The sequence below is a fragment of the Melozone crissalis genome, unplaced genomic scaffold, assembly GCF_028551555.1.
Source record: "Melozone crissalis strain CALT ecotype California unplaced genomic scaffold, PUWL_Pcris_2 ptg000019l_1, whole genome shotgun sequence".
Lineage (NCBI taxonomy): Eukaryota > Metazoa > Chordata > Aves > Passeriformes > Passerellidae > Melozone > Melozone crissalis.
In genome coordinates, this window is record NW_026535797.1 from 13,368,822 (window position 1) to 13,384,033 (window position 15,212).

At 62.8% G+C, this 15,212-nt stretch overlaps 2 protein-coding genes across 5 annotated transcripts; one reads left to right on the forward strand and one right to left on the reverse strand.

The window, feature by feature from the left end:
- Positions 1-35: 35 nt before the first annotated feature.
- Positions 36-8,777, reverse strand: PDZD7 (PDZ domain containing 7). Of its 3 annotated transcripts, XM_054276709.1 has the most exons (17): positions 8,596-8,681; positions 7,548-7,955; positions 7,226-7,366; positions 6,689-6,863; positions 6,176-6,352; positions 5,808-5,955; positions 5,522-5,582; positions 4,635-5,060; positions 3,947-4,150; positions 3,721-3,762; positions 3,379-3,536; positions 3,112-3,203; positions 2,875-2,966; positions 2,708-2,779; positions 1,847-2,338; positions 1,443-1,543; positions 36-1,301 (listed from the first exon to the last, which is right to left on the reverse strand). In XM_054276709.1, exons 2-17 carry the CDS (start codon positions 7,738-7,740, stop codon positions 1,152-1,154), a joined length of 2,724 nt encoding a protein of 907 aa, XP_054132684.1. In that variant the 5' UTR covers positions 7,741-7,955; positions 8,596-8,681; the 3' UTR covers positions 36-1,151. The 3 variants fall into 3 exon arrangements, with proteins under 3 accessions (XP_054132684.1, XP_054132686.1, XP_054132687.1); XM_054276711.1 differs by lacking the exon at positions 3,721-3,762 and having other exon boundaries at positions 8,596-8,777; XM_054276712.1 differs by lacking the exons at positions 7,548-7,955; positions 8,596-8,681 and having other exon boundaries at positions 6,689-6,858; positions 7,226-7,362.
- Positions 8,778-8,815: 38 nt separating this feature from the next.
- On the forward strand, positions 8,816-14,734 carry SFXN3 (sideroflexin 3). 2 transcript variants are annotated; one of them, XM_054276713.1, is made up of 11 exons: positions 8,816-9,104; positions 10,476-10,642; positions 10,864-11,034; positions 11,190-11,288; positions 11,548-11,623; positions 12,062-12,147; positions 12,471-12,598; positions 12,723-12,772; positions 12,928-12,977; positions 13,446-13,493; positions 13,740-14,734. In XM_054276713.1, exons 1-11 carry the CDS (start codon positions 8,982-8,984, stop codon positions 13,834-13,836), a joined length of 1,095 nt encoding a protein of 364 aa, XP_054132688.1. In that variant the 5' UTR covers positions 8,816-8,981; the 3' UTR covers positions 13,837-14,734. The 2 variants fall into 2 exon arrangements, with proteins under 2 accessions (XP_054132688.1, XP_054132689.1); XM_054276714.1 differs by lacking the exon at positions 8,816-9,104 and adding an exon at positions 9,910-9,929.
- The last annotated feature ends 478 nt before the right edge of the window (positions 14,735-15,212 follow it).

Consider the following 15,212-nt stretch of genomic DNA (forward strand, 5'->3'; position numbering starts at 1 on the left):
CTGCCCTTGCCCTATGCCTGGAGGGCTGAAGGGGCTTCCAGCCCCTGTGATTTTGGGAGCTGTGGGAGGGTCCCTGCTCTCCCCCAGCTCTGCAAACTGCCACCACTGTGAAGGGGCAGGGGAGACCACAGGTGCTGCCCCTCCCCAGCATTGAGGTCTTGGGGCGAGGATGTATCGGTGCCCCCAGGGAGGGCTGCCCGTGAGATGTGGGGTCAGGTGGGCGCTGAGTCCTGGCCTTGGGGCCGCCCGGAACTGGTTTCTGCTGATCCTCTTAGCTCCTGGGGATTAGCAGCACTGGCTTCAGCCAGGGTCACCTTGGGCAGAGGGAGGGCTGACTTGTCCCCTCCCTCTCATCCCTGCTGGCACTGTCACCCAGTCACTTGGTGTGTGCCCCGTCTCTGCCCATGCCAGCCTCCCTCATGCCCCTTTGTGTGTTTGTCAGGGAATTCGTTTCTGTGCCATTTTAAATAACTCTATTTTTATAGGACCTACCAAAACATATCACCCTCTTCCAGCTCACACTTCACCAGTCCATGCCCCCTCACCCATGCCAGAGGGCAGCTTGCCCTCAGTGCCTTTCCCATGCTCTTGCCCCCCAGCATCCCTCTGTTTCCCCCCCAGAAAAGCCCATGCCTCTGTGATGCCCAGCCTGCCAGGGGAGAGGGGCATGGTGCTCTATGTGCCAGCTGGGGACACCCTGGGGACACCCCCAGGGATGGGCAGAGGTGAGGGGCCCCGCTGGGCACCCGGGGGGGTCAAACCAAAGGAAAAGTCTGGATGTGCCCAGCTGTGGCTTGGTCACCCCTGGCTCCAGGGGGGGATTTTTGTACTTTATTTCAGTCATGTCTCGTTCCCAGAGCCTGGCTCATCAGTGTACCACCCGGAAACAGCAATTAAAAACAAGCCCCTGGCTGTGTTTTTTTCAGGACTCTGTCTGCATGTCCAGAGCAGGGTCAGGGACCACCTGTCCTTCCCCTGTGTCGCCAGTGCTGCCCTCCCTTGGGTCCTGCAGTGGGAAGCTGCTCCATGCCCTTGGGGCAGGTCTGGCTTTCACCCTCTGGCTGCACTGAGGCCAGCCACAGCTCAGTGCAGGAATGAGCCATCTGGCTCCTCTGGAACACAGCATGGCTCCTCGAAAAGGGGCTGCAGCATCACTCCGGCGGTGGTCCAGGCACCCGCACCACCAGCTCCATGGGCTCCTTGGCTTTGTTGCGGTAGGCCTGGCGGATGATGTCCACAGCCCTCTGGTGCGTGACGTTCTGCAGGCTCTCCCCGTCCACCGACACCAGCTCCTGCCCGGCCTGGGTCCCAGAAGGGAAAGCCACAGGGTGAAGTGCAGCTGCTTTTGGACTGCCAGAGTACTGCCAGCAAGCCAGTGGCACCAGGGGATGCGAGTGTCTGGATATCTGCCCACCCCCTGGCATGTGCTGGGACCCCCATACCTTGAGGATGCCACTGAGGAAGGCAGCTCCACCAGGGAAGATCTTCTCAATCTTCACCACTGGCTGTGCCCGTGACTCAATACCACCAGAGATGCTGATCCCTGCAAGGGAGCCATGAGACCCTCACACCTGGGTAGGCTGGGACCCCCACCCACTCACTCCCAAGCATGGCACCACATTTCCCTGGTGAGCTCCACCTGTCTTGTCCTATTTTGGTAGGTCCTACAGAGATAAGGGACTGGGGCAGGGCCAGCTCTTCCGTCCCATTCTCATTTTAGAGGAATGCTCTGGAGTTTGCCCCTTGCCAAAAGGGTGCCACCCATCCCATTGATGCTGGTGCCAGAAGGGTCCTCACCCCACCCTTGGAGTCCCACCCATGTGCCACCTACACATGTGCCACCCACCCAGCGAGTGCTTCAGCTTGGAGAGGGTGACGGTGAGCAGATGATACTCTTCCTCCTCCTCTTCCTCCCTGCCAGCATCTTCAGGGCCATTGGCTGCCCCAGTCCTTGCCTCACTCCCTGGCCCCCCAAAGAGAGGGGCCAGAGGAGGCCGTGCCCGCTGGGGCTTCCCCAGCACTTCGGCTTGTCTGCTGGGCACCGTCCTGGGGGCTTCCTTGCGCCAGGTGGCCCGGGGGCTGCGAGAGTGCCCGTGGCCCTTGCCAGGGGAGGGCTCAGCCAGCAGCCAGTTCGGGGGCTGAGGGCTGAGGGTGGGCAGGGGCCGGCTGATGGAGGCATAGGCATCCACTGGCACGTCAGGGAGCGGGGTGTAGGTGCGGGGGTGAGGCCGCCGGGGGCTGGGGGAGGCTCTTGGACGGGCTGGGCTCGCCTGCTGCTCCCCTGCTTCCTCCAGCTCTGGGCTCCCTGCTGGCTTCAGCAGGAATCCGCCCCGATAGTCTGCAATGAGAGGGGTTCAGGGATCTCCCCAGGGACCCACAGCCCTGCTCCTTGGGACCCCTGCCATGCAGGCCTCCCATGAGTACCCCAAAGCCCTGGGTCCTTTGCCATCTAGTGCCCCCCTCATCTAGAGACCCCTGGACACCCCAGTTGTTTGCAAGCACTCCATGTTTTCCCCTCCAAGAACACCAGCACCCAAGATCCACAGATTTTGCTGCTCCCAGTCTTCCCAACACCCAGAGATGCCAGATGCCTTTTTCCCTGGGAGCCCCTGCACTTCCCAGCCCCCTTTCTCTTCCCCCAGACTCTCTCCACCCTGTCCCCACCCTGCAGCCCGGTGTCCAGGCAGACCCTGCAGGTGGCACTTACCAGGCACTGGTGTGATGAGGTGTCTCTTGGGGGGGGCGTCATGGTGGGCCGGGCGGAGGGCAGGTGAGCGCACTGCAGTCAGGGAGAACCCCCAGTCACTCCTGAGCTGCACCCACCCTTGACCACTACCTGCCCCCAGTCAAGGTCCCTGGGGGGCTGAAATCTACCTGAGCGGCTCTTGAGGGCATCGAAGGCTTCCAGCTCCAGCGGCATCACCATGCTGTCAAACCTGCCCAGGTCTGTAGGGGCCACCACGCTCCTGCCAAGGCAAAAAGATGAGGACAGATTGTAGCAGCTTCTGGGGTGGAGTGTGATCAGGGCTGAGGAGTATGTGTGAAGCTCCACTTCAACCACACCAGGATGGGCAACACTGGGGTTCCCAGATATTTCCTAGCAGCACTTGCCTCACGTCCCGTAGCAGCAGGACCTTCTCGGGCCGGTCCAGGATGGCCAGCAGTGGCCGCACCAAATCCTCCACGCTGCCCTCGTGCAGGTACTGCGGGCACAGGAGGGGGGATCAGTGGATCACCTGATCCTCTGTTCCTCCCAGAGTTAAGCATGGGCATAGAGTGCTCACCATGCCCCTAGGATGCAGGAGCTTCCCAGGGACAAGCCCAGGGTGGCAGTGCTGCCTGCCTGTGTCCTGCCTGTCCCCTGCCCTCGGTGCATACCCGGGAGCAGTGGCGGAGCACGGCTGTCACCTCGTCGGGGCTGAGGAGACGTTTAGCAGTGTCCTGGATGTGCGGGAGCCGGGCCTCAGGGTCGCTGCCGTTGGGCTGCAGGGTGGCCATGCCCAGGGGGCCCAGGATGCTGGCACGCCGGCTTTTCTCTGGGGAGGCACAAGGAGGGGTGGCCAGCGGGGCAAGGACTGCCCCAGCCAGCCCAGGGAGTTCCCCATCCCCACCACCCCAGCAGCTCACTCCACACCAGAGCGGGACAGACACAAGCAGTGCAGGGCCAGGCGCATGCAGAGCCTGCCCAACAGCCCCCCAGGCACACGGCACCCCCGTTACCCCGCCTCAGGCTCCGGATGACACACTTCTGCACAGCGCCTACTGCAAGGGAGATGGAGAGCGGTGAGTGCCCAGGGCAGACAGCAGCATCACCGCCCACTGTCAAAACTGTGTGCTTGGGGAACCCCTCCCTGTGCTCCCTTCATGCCAGGGATGCCACAAGGCACACAGAAGGGGGAAGAGTCCCAGCTCGAGTCCCTCTCTGCCCTGTCACCCAGGCTGATACCTCTGTCCCCGTCAGAGCGCCCTGGGGACTTGGAGCGTGCCCGGCGTTCAGAGCCAGGGGCCTCCTGGCTGGGGGGGGCCCAGCTCTGGCTGGTGGCACGGCCCCCCTTGAAAAAGAGGTTGACAAGGGTCTTGGAGCGGTGCAATCCTGGGGTAGCCCCCCGTGCCCCTTGTCCCTCTGGCTTCTCCTTCTTCCGCTTCTCCTCTGTGGACAGAGAGAAGGGGCTGTTGGAGTGGAGAGGTGAGGGGATGCCATCCCAAATCTTGCCTGGGGACACAGAACTTTGGGGGATTGGAGGGGCTACTGGGAGACGCTGACTGGAAAAGAGTCCATCTGTGGGGTGCAGTTAATCACCAGGGGCCATGGGGCTGGGCTTTGGGGTGCCTGGGAAAGCCCAGGGACAGAGCTGGGGCGATGTGGGGTTATAGGATACCCAGGACTGGTGGCCAGGGGGCCATATGGGCTATAGGGTGCTAGGGTGGGGACCTAGACATTCGCTATAGGAAGTCCAGGAGTGGGGGGCAGGTATCCATGTATGTCAGGGACTATAGGATGCTTGAGTCGGGGACAGGCTCTCCACATGGGGCAGGGCCTGAGCTGTGGGACTCCCAGGGCTGGGTGTGCAGGGTTGGAAGGGGACTGCAGCCAGGGCTCAGTCCCATGTGTGGGGCTGCGCCCCAGTGCGTACCGGCGACAGTGAGGTCACTCTGGGAGCGTGTGATGGGCTGCCGTGGCCGGCTCAGCGCCAGCAGAAGCGCCGTCTTGGGTGAGTGGGTGAAGGTGCGGCGAGGGTGGGTGCCGGGGGCCTCGCGGGTGCCCTGGCCCCGGATGGCCGTGTCCCGCAGCAGCTCGGGGGGCCGCACTGTGCGCCGTGTCTCTGGCAGCCCCTCCGTGGCTGGCTCGGTCTGCATGGCCCGCTCGGCACGTTCCCGCACCCAGCCCCGCCGTGGCCCGTCCTCCGTGGAGATGGCCACATCCACGGTGCGGGCCGGGGGCACTGGGGAAGCTGCCCCCAGCCCATTCACCGCCCCTGGGGCTGGTCCTGAGGAGTAGGAGGAGATGGAGGAGCTGGTTTCCGAGGTCTGAGCCAGCTGTTGCAGCTGCCCGTTGGTCACTGCAAAGGCACAGCAGGGACATGCTGTGACACACTGTGGGCCACCCAGAGCTCCATGTCCCTCCCAAAGACAGCAGACATGTCGGGAACCCGCAGAACCATGGGGACCTGTGGACTACTGGCCATTGCATAGGGATCATCATGTCCTCTCCAAGAAAGTAGACATGTAGGATGCTGTGGGATCACGGGGACCACAAGGCTGCTGGCCATGGCAGAGGGCTCTTCATGCCTCCTCCAAGGACGGGGGACATCTGGGACCTTGCAAGTCCATCAGGCCTGTGCATAAGCTAACAGTGGCACAGGGAGCTCCCTGCCCCCTCCAATGCCTTGGGACCCCACGGCATGCAGACCTTCTCCCTCCCTACAGTGGTCAGACATCACAAACACGGGAGTCCCAGCCCCACTGTGCTCCAGCCCAGTGCCCCTCCCAGTGCCCAGCACCCACGTAGCACTGCCCTTACAGCGACTGAGCCAGCAGTACTCGGCCACCAACTCCTTGTAGGCAGGGAACCGGCCTGTCTCCTAGGCACAGGGGGAGAGGACAAGGGGGTCAGTGAGTGCTGGCTGCCCCGGCGAACTCGATCTGGTGCCAGCCATGAATAATGCATCCCCCCCTCCCACCCGCCTGAAACCCAACCAGCCAGCAGCTGCACCAGCCCCCAGCACTGGGCTGAGCAGGGGCAGTGCCAGTGAAGGGACGTGCCGACCCTGCCTCACCCGAGAGTCCATGGGGCAGGGCGTGGGTACCTTGATTGTGAGCATGATGTGGGTCTGCCCCTTGAGCACCTCCACTGCCTTGCTATGGCTTATGTCTTCAAACTTGACTCCATTGGCTGCAAGGACTTGGTCTCCTACCCGAATGCCGTTTTGCTCTGCCAGCCCTCCAGGGTCCACCCTAGGGAAGCAGGGGGGCAGGATGGGGCTGAGCCCTTGCTGGAATCCTGCTCCTGCCCCACGCCTCCACTTGGTGGCCTCGTGGCTCAGCACCCATGGTGGTAATGCCCAAAGTGTTGTGATGGTGGGGTGGCTCAGCCAGAGAGGAGGGGCTGAGCCCCAGCATGGGCACAGCAGAGATTGGGATGTCACAATCCCTTCACGCCCCGGGGCAGCCGTACTTGGAGACGTAGATGCCGAGGCCAAACTCTCTGCCCCCGCGGATGTTGAAGCCCAGGCAGTAGTCATCAGAGGTGGTGTAGAGGTGGACGATGCGCCGCAGCCCGTCCTCGGAGCCACTCTCCGATGGTGTCGAGCCGCTTTTCTCTACTACCAGGCGCCTGTTCACCACATCCACCCTGGAGCATGGGTACAGTGTAGGTAGGGTAGTCTCAGGGATTTGGGTCTTGTCCTCCAGCAGGATGGGACCATTGGTGGCACCCAGCGGAGGAAAGTGATGGGGATGGGGGATGTTTAGGATGGGCCTTGCACCCACCCTACCTGCTCCAGACCTTCCTATCCCATCCTATATCCCAACCTCGTCTCTCCCCGTCTTTGCCAGAGATTTCTGATGCCACTCCACCCTGGGGTCCCCCATGGATCCTCCCTGTTGCCTAGAATCCCTCACCAACCTCCCCCAGCATGCCTTCCAGGGGGTTGGGTTTTGGTGCTGGCATGGGAGATGCCCTGCTCACCATGCCGTCTTCTCCTTGGAGAACTTGATTCCTGGCACACGGCCCATCCGCCGGACCACCATGCGGAGGCGATTGTTGCCAGTGAGGACCTTGACAGCGCTGCTCATCGTGATGTTCTCCAGACTCACACTGTTCACCTCTGTGATCTTGTCACCAACACACAGCCCGGCCTGCTCTACAGGGGACACACAGCTCATCTGGGCACCTGGCCTGGTACTGATGCCCTTCTTTGACATCCCTCCCTCAATGTCTCCTCCACCTGCTCTGAACCCCTTGGGAACAGAGGCAGGGGTGCCTGACAACTGCACTAAGCCTCTTGGGGATGGAGCTCAGAGTCATTGGCACAAGGCTGTCTACTCCTATGTCCTGCCCTTCACTTTGGGCAGCATGCAAATCTCATGGCCAAAGGCAGCAGGGAGCAAATGGTGGCTTTCCACCATGAAGGGCGGCATTATTGCTGTGATCCCATGTCACTGGGAGCTCCCTGAGAGGGTCTTGCTGGCATGTGCCTGGTGTCCCTCACCCTGACCCTCTTACCAGCAGTGCTCCCCTCCTCCACTTTGCTGACAAAGATGCCCAACCCATGCTCGGAGCCGCCACGGACGCTGAAGCCCAGTTTGCCGTCCACGCTCTTCTCCACTGTGATGGCATTGATGACATCACTCTCATTGCTGCTGGCTGTGGGGACAGGGGAGCAGACGAGTCACACATGCTGTGTGTGCTATGGCAAGGGGTGTCTCTCTCCCCGGGAACATCCCCAGGCCCAGGACAGCCCTCCCTGCCCCTATACCCAGGGAATTCAGCCATTGGGGCCCTCCTGGCCACGGGGGCAGGCAGGGGGCCAGGACACCCCACACACCTTCAATGGGGGCATTGATGAGGATGACACGGCCCATGGGGGAGGCGGCACGGCTGCTCCGGGTGGTCCCATTGAGCAGGCGGCTCTGCTTGCTGAGGAGGTAGCCGGGAGCCAGGCTGGCTTCGCTGCTGGAGCTCCGCGAGCGGCTGCCTGTCGTCATCCCCGACAGCACCGCGTCCCAGTCCTGGGCCATGGTGGTGCTGGGCACGCCGGCGTCCTGGCGTCTGCCTCAGGGCTGGCTGCGTCCTCACAGGGCCAGGGCTGCCCGTCAGCCAGCAGGGGACATGGCATAGTCCAGAAGCACATGCCCGGGCTTGGGCACCGCTCTTTTTTAGCAGTGCAATGCTGGGGGCAGCTGGCCTGGGCACTCGCCGCTGGCAAGACAGATCCCAGGCGCAGCAGCACAGCCTGGAGGGACAAGGAGCTTTGTGATCCCCCCTCTCCAGCCTGATCCCGTCCTGTCCTATGCTGTCCCAAGGATCAAACTGCCACATAGCTCCTGGGTACTATCATGGGGGTGGGGGCACAGGCTGCCCTGCCCTGGGGTAAGGATGCTGGGGTGAAAAGGAGCTCTCCCTCGCAGCGTAAATCTGGAACAGGGGATGCAAAGGGGCTTTACTTGACAGCACAAATCCGGAAAGGCTCCAGAGAGGGAACACGGGGACATCAGCTTTATGCTACACAGCAGGACCTGATCCCTCTGGCCATTTCCCGTCCTCCCCGGAGCCCCTCTGAATTTCCAACGCCATGCGGCTGGAGATGGGTGCACCAGTCCCCAAGGCAGTTCCCGCGGGGATTTTCCAGGCGTGGGTGAAACGCCACCACGGTGCCCCCCCCACTTCATTCCCCGCTCGCCCCAGCCTGACCTCAATAAATAAGTGATGGCCCCGGCCGCGGGGACACGCCGGTATCCCCGCCGCTGCCAGCCCCCCACAGCGCCCACCCATTACCCCCCGCCAGCATCAGACGCGGGTGCCCCCTCCCCGAAGGGGTGCAGGGGACCCCCTACCGCCGTCCCTCCCTCGCCCCCGCCCCGTGCCCTCCTCACCTGTCCCCATGGTGCCACCTGCGAAAGAGACACCTGGCAGCAGCGCGGGGGGGAAAGCGAGGCCGGGGGGCAGCACCGCCTCCCGCCCCCCCGGCCGCGGGGATTGGCTTTCCCTGTGGGACCGGAGAGGCCATCGGGCGCGGGAGCTGTCAATCGAGAGCGGCCGGGGCTGGCCTTGCAGCTGGCGGGGGGGGGACAGTCCCGTGGGTGTCCCTCGCGAGGGGGTCCGGGGGCGCGACCCCCGGCGAGGCTGAGTGTGGCAAGGGATCTGGCGTTCCCCCTGACGTCCTCCCTTAGCGCGGAGCATCCCGGGGGCACACGGGGGAAACTGAGGCACGGTCAGGGGAGGAGGGGTGTCGCGTCCCTCCGCTTCGCTCACTTCGGGGATGCGAGCCGGTATCCCCCCGTGTCCCCCTTCCCGGGGGGCATCGCCTGCGGCGCGGGCCGGCCGTGACCCCCCGGCGGGGCCCGGCGCCGCCAGCGCGAACCCGACACCGCGGCGGTTTCAGGTGATGCGCGGCGGCCGCGGGGACTGCGGGGGGGCTGCGGACGGGCGGCGGGGGCGGGGGCCGGCGCGGGGGGGCCGCCCCGACAACGCCGGGGTGAGGGGCTGGGGGGGCACGGCCGGCGTGGGGACACGCACCCACATGCACACACACCCCATGCACCCGCACGTCCACGGCATGCGTGTCCGTGCCCTCGCGCGCACTCACGGACGCCCGCGGAGCGCCGCACACGCGCGGACGTGGCCCCGCTCGCACGCGCGTGTTCCGCACGCACCGCCCCACGCTCGAGCCGGCGCCCACTCCCGCGGAGGCGCGGGCCCCGCGCGCTCCGGCGCAACAACCGCGACGCGCGTGGACGCCAACGCGGCGCGCGCGTCCGCGGCGCTACGGACACGCGCGCGCGCGTGGCGTTGGCATCGAGACCCCGGGACACGCGCGCGGCTGACGCGGGGACGCGCGGAAACGCGCGCGTGAACACCCACGTGCGAACACACGCGCGCGCGAGCACCCCAGCGAGCGGAGGCCGAGCCGACGCGCGAGCACACGCGCGCGGTCACGGGCAGGCGCGTGCACGCCCACGGGCACGCCCACAGAAGCGCGGGAGGGCCGCGGGCACCGCGTGTGGCTCGGCACGTACCGCTCCCCCCGCCGCCGGCCCCGGTCACGCGTGGTCCCCGCCGCCCCCCGCGCGCCGCCCTCCCCGTCCCGCCCCGCCCGCCCGGCGCGGGGCCGCCCACCCGTGACGAGGCCGCACGTCAGCGCGCGCAGGGGCGGGAGTGGGGCGGTGGCGGCGGCGGCGCGGGCACGGCGGGCGCTGTCGCGGGAGCCGTGAGTGCGGGGGCTGCCCCGGGTCCCTGTGCAGGGGGGTCACGCGTGGCGGGAGGGATGCTCGGCGCGGCAAGGAAGGGAGGCGAGCCCCGCTTCCCTCGGGGCAGGGCGGGTGGGGAATAAAACCGCGCCGGGTGTGTCGGTGCCTTGCCGGGAGGGACGTTCCTCCTTCCACTGCCCTTCCTCACTCCGCTCTCCCGGTGCTGGCAGCAGCTGTGGCCCCTCCGTGGTGGGTCCCTGTCCCCTCCTGTGTGACCGGGGTGCTCTGCTGGGGTGGGGGCTCCCTGATTTCTGGTGGCTGGTGTGGGCAAGGTCGGGGGTTTCTCTTTGGCACGTTGCAAGGTGCAGTCCCATTTACAGGTCGCACCACCCACAAAGTGCTTCATGTGCTGGGAGGGCTCAGGAGTCGCTGCTGAGCTCCTTTACAAAGGGGCTTCCTGTTCACCCTTGTCCCCTCAGGCTGAGGGGGCACAGAGCTGCTGCAGCAGGGATGTGGGGGGGACACACAGGCACCACATCCCATATAACTCTTTCATCCCCTGCCAGAAGATGCCACCGTCCTTGCCTGCCACCATCAACATCCGGGAGCCCCGCTGGGACCAGAGCACCTTTCAGGGCCGGGCCAAGCACTTCTTCATGGTGACCGACCCCCGAAACCTGCTGCTCTCAGGGGCCACGCTGGAGGAAGCCCGACGGGTGGTGGAGGACTACAGGTACCCACTGGGAGGGTGGATGTGCCCTCAGCACTGCTCCCAGGCAGGAGCCATTCCCAGGAGTGGGAATAGAAATGATGCTGGCCCCCCCGGCCAAAGCCCCCAAAACTGCCTGGCTGGTCCCTGAGGCATGTCCCAGCTGCCCCAAAGGGTGTGGGGGACCAGTTTGGCCATGTGTGCTGGCAGGGGGTCTTTCAACAGGTGTTACCCTTACCTGGCAGGGCAGGCACCGTACACCCTGGGCTGACAGAGGACCAGCTTTGGCGGGCGAAGTACATCTATGACTCGGCTTTCCACCCTGACACGGGCGAGAAGATGATCCTTGTGGGACGCATGTCTGCTCAGGTCCCCATGAACATGACCATCACTGGTTGCATGTTGACCTTCTACAGGTACCTGTCCTCTCCTCACCTCAGGACCAAGAGGATGCCTGGAGGATCCTCCTGGCTCTGGGGTGAGGAGGGGACACGGGTCCCGTACCCCACTCGTGCTGTAGCAGCATGGGTGACATCCCCCAGTGTCTCCAGCACCCTCCTCTCTCTGGCAGGACCACACCAGCCGTGCTGTTCTGGCAATGGGTCAACCAGTCCTTCAATGCCATTGTCAACTACACCAACCGCAGTGGAGATGCACCCATCACCCCCAGGTGAGCATCTCTCTGACCAGGTCCTCGAGGCACCCCAAAACACCAGGGGGTGCCTTGCATAGCAGAGTACTGTGAGATGGGACAGTGAGACCTAGGGAAGGCAGAGATGGATGCCATTGGAGCTGTCAGGGTTAGTGGTAGAGCTGAGAGAGGAACCCAGATGTCCTGATGCTCTTGAAGGGCATGCTGTTCCTTCCTTTGGAGGAGCAGCTGGGATGGGAAGAACCTGGATTAATGGTGTCACTTCCTGCTCTTTCAGCCAGCTGGGGACAGCCTATGTGAGTGCAACCACAGGGGCAGTTGTCACAGCACTGGGACTTAAATCCCTCACCAAGGTAAGCTGATGCTTGGCCATCGCAGCTGGGAGATGTGGACCCTCCCCACGGGATCTCCCTGAGCTCTGAGCTGAGCAGGGCATTCACCTGGAGTGGGGGAGAAAATGAAGAAAAGGGGTTTGCTGAGGTTGCCCACACAAGGCAACTGCTCTCCCCAGTGATGGCTGTGGAGATGGCCTGTCCCTCCAGGCTTTGGGTGTATTTCCAGGCTTCTTCCATCCCTCAGCCTCTGTCCAGGCCTGGCAGGGGACCTGGGTTCCCCCAGACCCTTTGGTCTGTGCAGCTTTTACCAGTTGAGGGTTGCAGGGGAGGAGGAAACGCTTTTCCCCAGTGGGGCTGGGACACCCCAAGGTCTTGCAGGAAGACAGAGACTGACCCAGGGACAGCCAGCTCTGTCCCCAGACCCTCCATGTGACATTCTCCTGCTTTTCCCCCCAGCACCTGCCAGCCATCATCGGCCGGTACGTGCCTTTTGCAGCTGTGGCAGCTGCCAACTGCATCAACATCCCGCTGATGAGGCAGAGGTGAGCCCCGAGGTGGGACAGGCTGGCCTCAGGGTTTGTAGGCACTGGTGGGGAATACAGGGACTTCCTTGCTGATCCTTAGCATGGGGGGATGGCTCGAGGGTACAAGCGCCTGGTTGCAGCCCAGGGGGTTATTGTTCCCTGTACAGCCCTGTTGGAACTGCTGCCAAATGTGAATGTGGCTCCAGCTGAGACCCCTCTGATTTATTGTGTGGATGGGGTACTGGAGGATGCCAGCCTCCCTTGGAGACATGTCCCTGTCCTGTGTCCTGATCCCCTCACCATTGTGCCCTGTGGCCCCCTGGCCCCCTGTGTCCCTGCAGAGAGCTCAAGCTGGGGATCCCTGTCACGGATGAGAATGGGAACCGCCTGGGTGAATCCACAGCAGCAGCCCAGAAGGCCATTTTCCAGGTGGTGGTGTCCCGCATTGGCATGGCAGCGCCGGCCATGGGTGAGTTCCCTTCCTCCACCTGTGCTGGGAGATTGCAGCTGATCCCTGGCAGCGTGGGATGGGGTCCCACTGCTGGCGGGGGGCTGTGAGCACTGGGAGCTCATCTCCTTCCTCCCTGCCTCAGCCATTCCGCCGGTGATCATGAACATGCTGGAGAAGAGAGCTTTCCTGAAGGTACCAGTGAACCTGGGCTGGGCAGGTGGGCGTAGGGATGCTCACCAAGCTTGGCACGTTGTTGGCACCCCTCAGGGCTAGCACCCTGTTGGGGAATAGACACCTTCCTGCCCTGTCCACTGCACTGACACACATCCTCTCCCTGTCCCTGGCAGCGGTACCCGTACCTGAATGCTCCCCTGCAGGTCAGCCTGGTGGGACTCTGGTAAGTCCTCCTCCACCGATGGGCATTGCTGCCCTGGGCAGATACCAAGCCCAGGTGTATTGACAGTGCTGCTGGGAACCCTGCTTGGCAGTGGGGGGAGAGAACTGCCCCAAAGTTTCCTGGGGGAATGCCAGAGTTTGGCCAGGCTAGTTGCACCCCAGGCAGATGGGATGGGATATGAGGTTCTGGGGCCAGGAGTTGTTTTGCTTCATCTTGGTGTCTCTCAGGCCTGCCATGGGCTCCTACTCAATGTTGATGTTCCCCCACATCATTAAGGGACAGACTTTGCCCCTCCTCAGGAGCCAAATGCAGACTCTGGAGCTTGGAGAGGGCATCTCTGTAGCCCTTTCCTGGCTGAACACCTGGCACAGCTCTGGCCTGCCTCATTGCTGCTCTGGGATCAGGCCGTGGGTGGGTGTGGGTGATTTATGCAGCCCAACTTCACCTTTCCCTGTCTTTCCTTTGCAGTTTGGTGTTTGCCACCCCGTTGTGCTGCGCACTCTTCCCACAGAAAAGGTACAGATGGGTCCTTTGCCTGCACGTGTGGCTCCTGTGTGGGGTAGGGGTGCTCTCTGACTCCCAAGAGATTCTTCTGCTTCTTTGGGCAGTCGGGGGCTTAAACCAGTGCACACACATCTCTGTTACCAAGGGTCTGTGCTGGGCCATGGGGACAGCCTCCCCGTGGGTGCAGCAGGTAGTTTCCAACCTGAGGCCACTGGTGGCTATACCCCTTCATCCTCTGTGTCTGTGTTTCCTCTACAGCTCAATGCCTGTGAGCAGCCTGGAGCCTGAAGTCCAAGATCAGATCCGGAAGAAAGATCCATGGCTGGAGACTGTGTACTTCAACAAAGGGCTCTGAGCAGCTGCTGGGGTGGCTGATGTGCCCCACAGAGCTGCCAGGCCAGCGCATTGCTGAGCTTTGCCCTTGGGTCCCCTCGAGGCTGCTGCCGCTTTCCCTTGGCCGTTGTGTGTCCATAGGTCCCAGGTGCTCAGCCCTGCTTCCCGGGGTGCCTGCAGCCACGCAGCCCCACACCAACCCCTGTCCCTGTGCCCGGCTCAGCCCTGCTCTGGGGACCTCCTGGTGGCACCCTGGTGCACTGCTCCTCTCTGGGTGTGCCTGTGGCTCTGTGCAACGCGCAGGGAAGTGCGGGCAGCAACACCAGGGACCTTGTGAGCTGTGCTGGAGGGAGAAATAAAAGTGAGACGAGGAAGACAACGGTGCTCCCCAGCTTTAGCAGGCAGCAGAGAATCAGCAGTTGAAGGTAGAGAACCTCTGCAGGCGCCCTACAGTGCCCAGCGGTTCAGCAGCTGGTGCCTGGGGATGGCAGGGCAGCTTTTGGAGAGGAAAACTCCCCATGCCCAAAATAGCTGGGGGTGAGTGATCGATTGCACGTAGTGGCTGGAACTCAGAGTGGGGGGCTCTCCCAGCCCAGGCACATGCTCCCAGCTCACCTTCTGCTCTCCTCCAGGCTGCTCTGGGGATTTAATCTGGCTTTCTGCTGCTTCCATCCCCAGAGCAAATGGCACATTTTAATCCCAGTAGAGTCTTGGTTTTTATTCTCATTTTAATGCCATCTGCGTTCAGGGCTGGGCTTCCCCTGAGGGGTTACTCTACCCCCTCCTGGAATGCTTGCTTTCAGGTGGACCTTCTCAAATAGCTTTAAGTGCACTGTGGTTTCCTCTAGATATTTTTGATATACATATAAATGTACCTATATATACCAAACAATAAAGGCAGATTGTTTATACAAAACCAACAGCAAAGTGTGCTGCTCTCTAATTTGTATATGGTAGAAAGGGACTGCTATTGGGGTGAGGATGGGAGCAGGAGAGAGGGGCAGGCTGGCTTTTGGGGTGCCTCTGCCCCTCCTGGGGCTGGGTTCTGCTTTCCAGCCCGCTGCCTTTGCAGCAGCTCTGGCTGGCCTGGCATGTGTTTAAGCTTATCCAGCTGTCAGGAGGGTTTTTTTAGTACAGTCGGCTTTGGAGCTCGCCGCTGCGCAGAGAGCTTTGCTAAGCTGCTGCCCTGGATGCTGCTGGTTTGGAGAGGCCAGAGTGTCACCCGGGCTCTGCCCACACTCACACCCCCTCTTGCAGCCTGCTCACAGGGCAGCTCTGGCCCTGCTCCTGTGCCTTCCCTGCAGGACTATTTTTATCCCACTTTCTATGCACAGCTATCAGAGAGCACATTGCAGAGCACATTGCTGCTGTCGCAGGACCCTGGCAATGCTCCCCCTC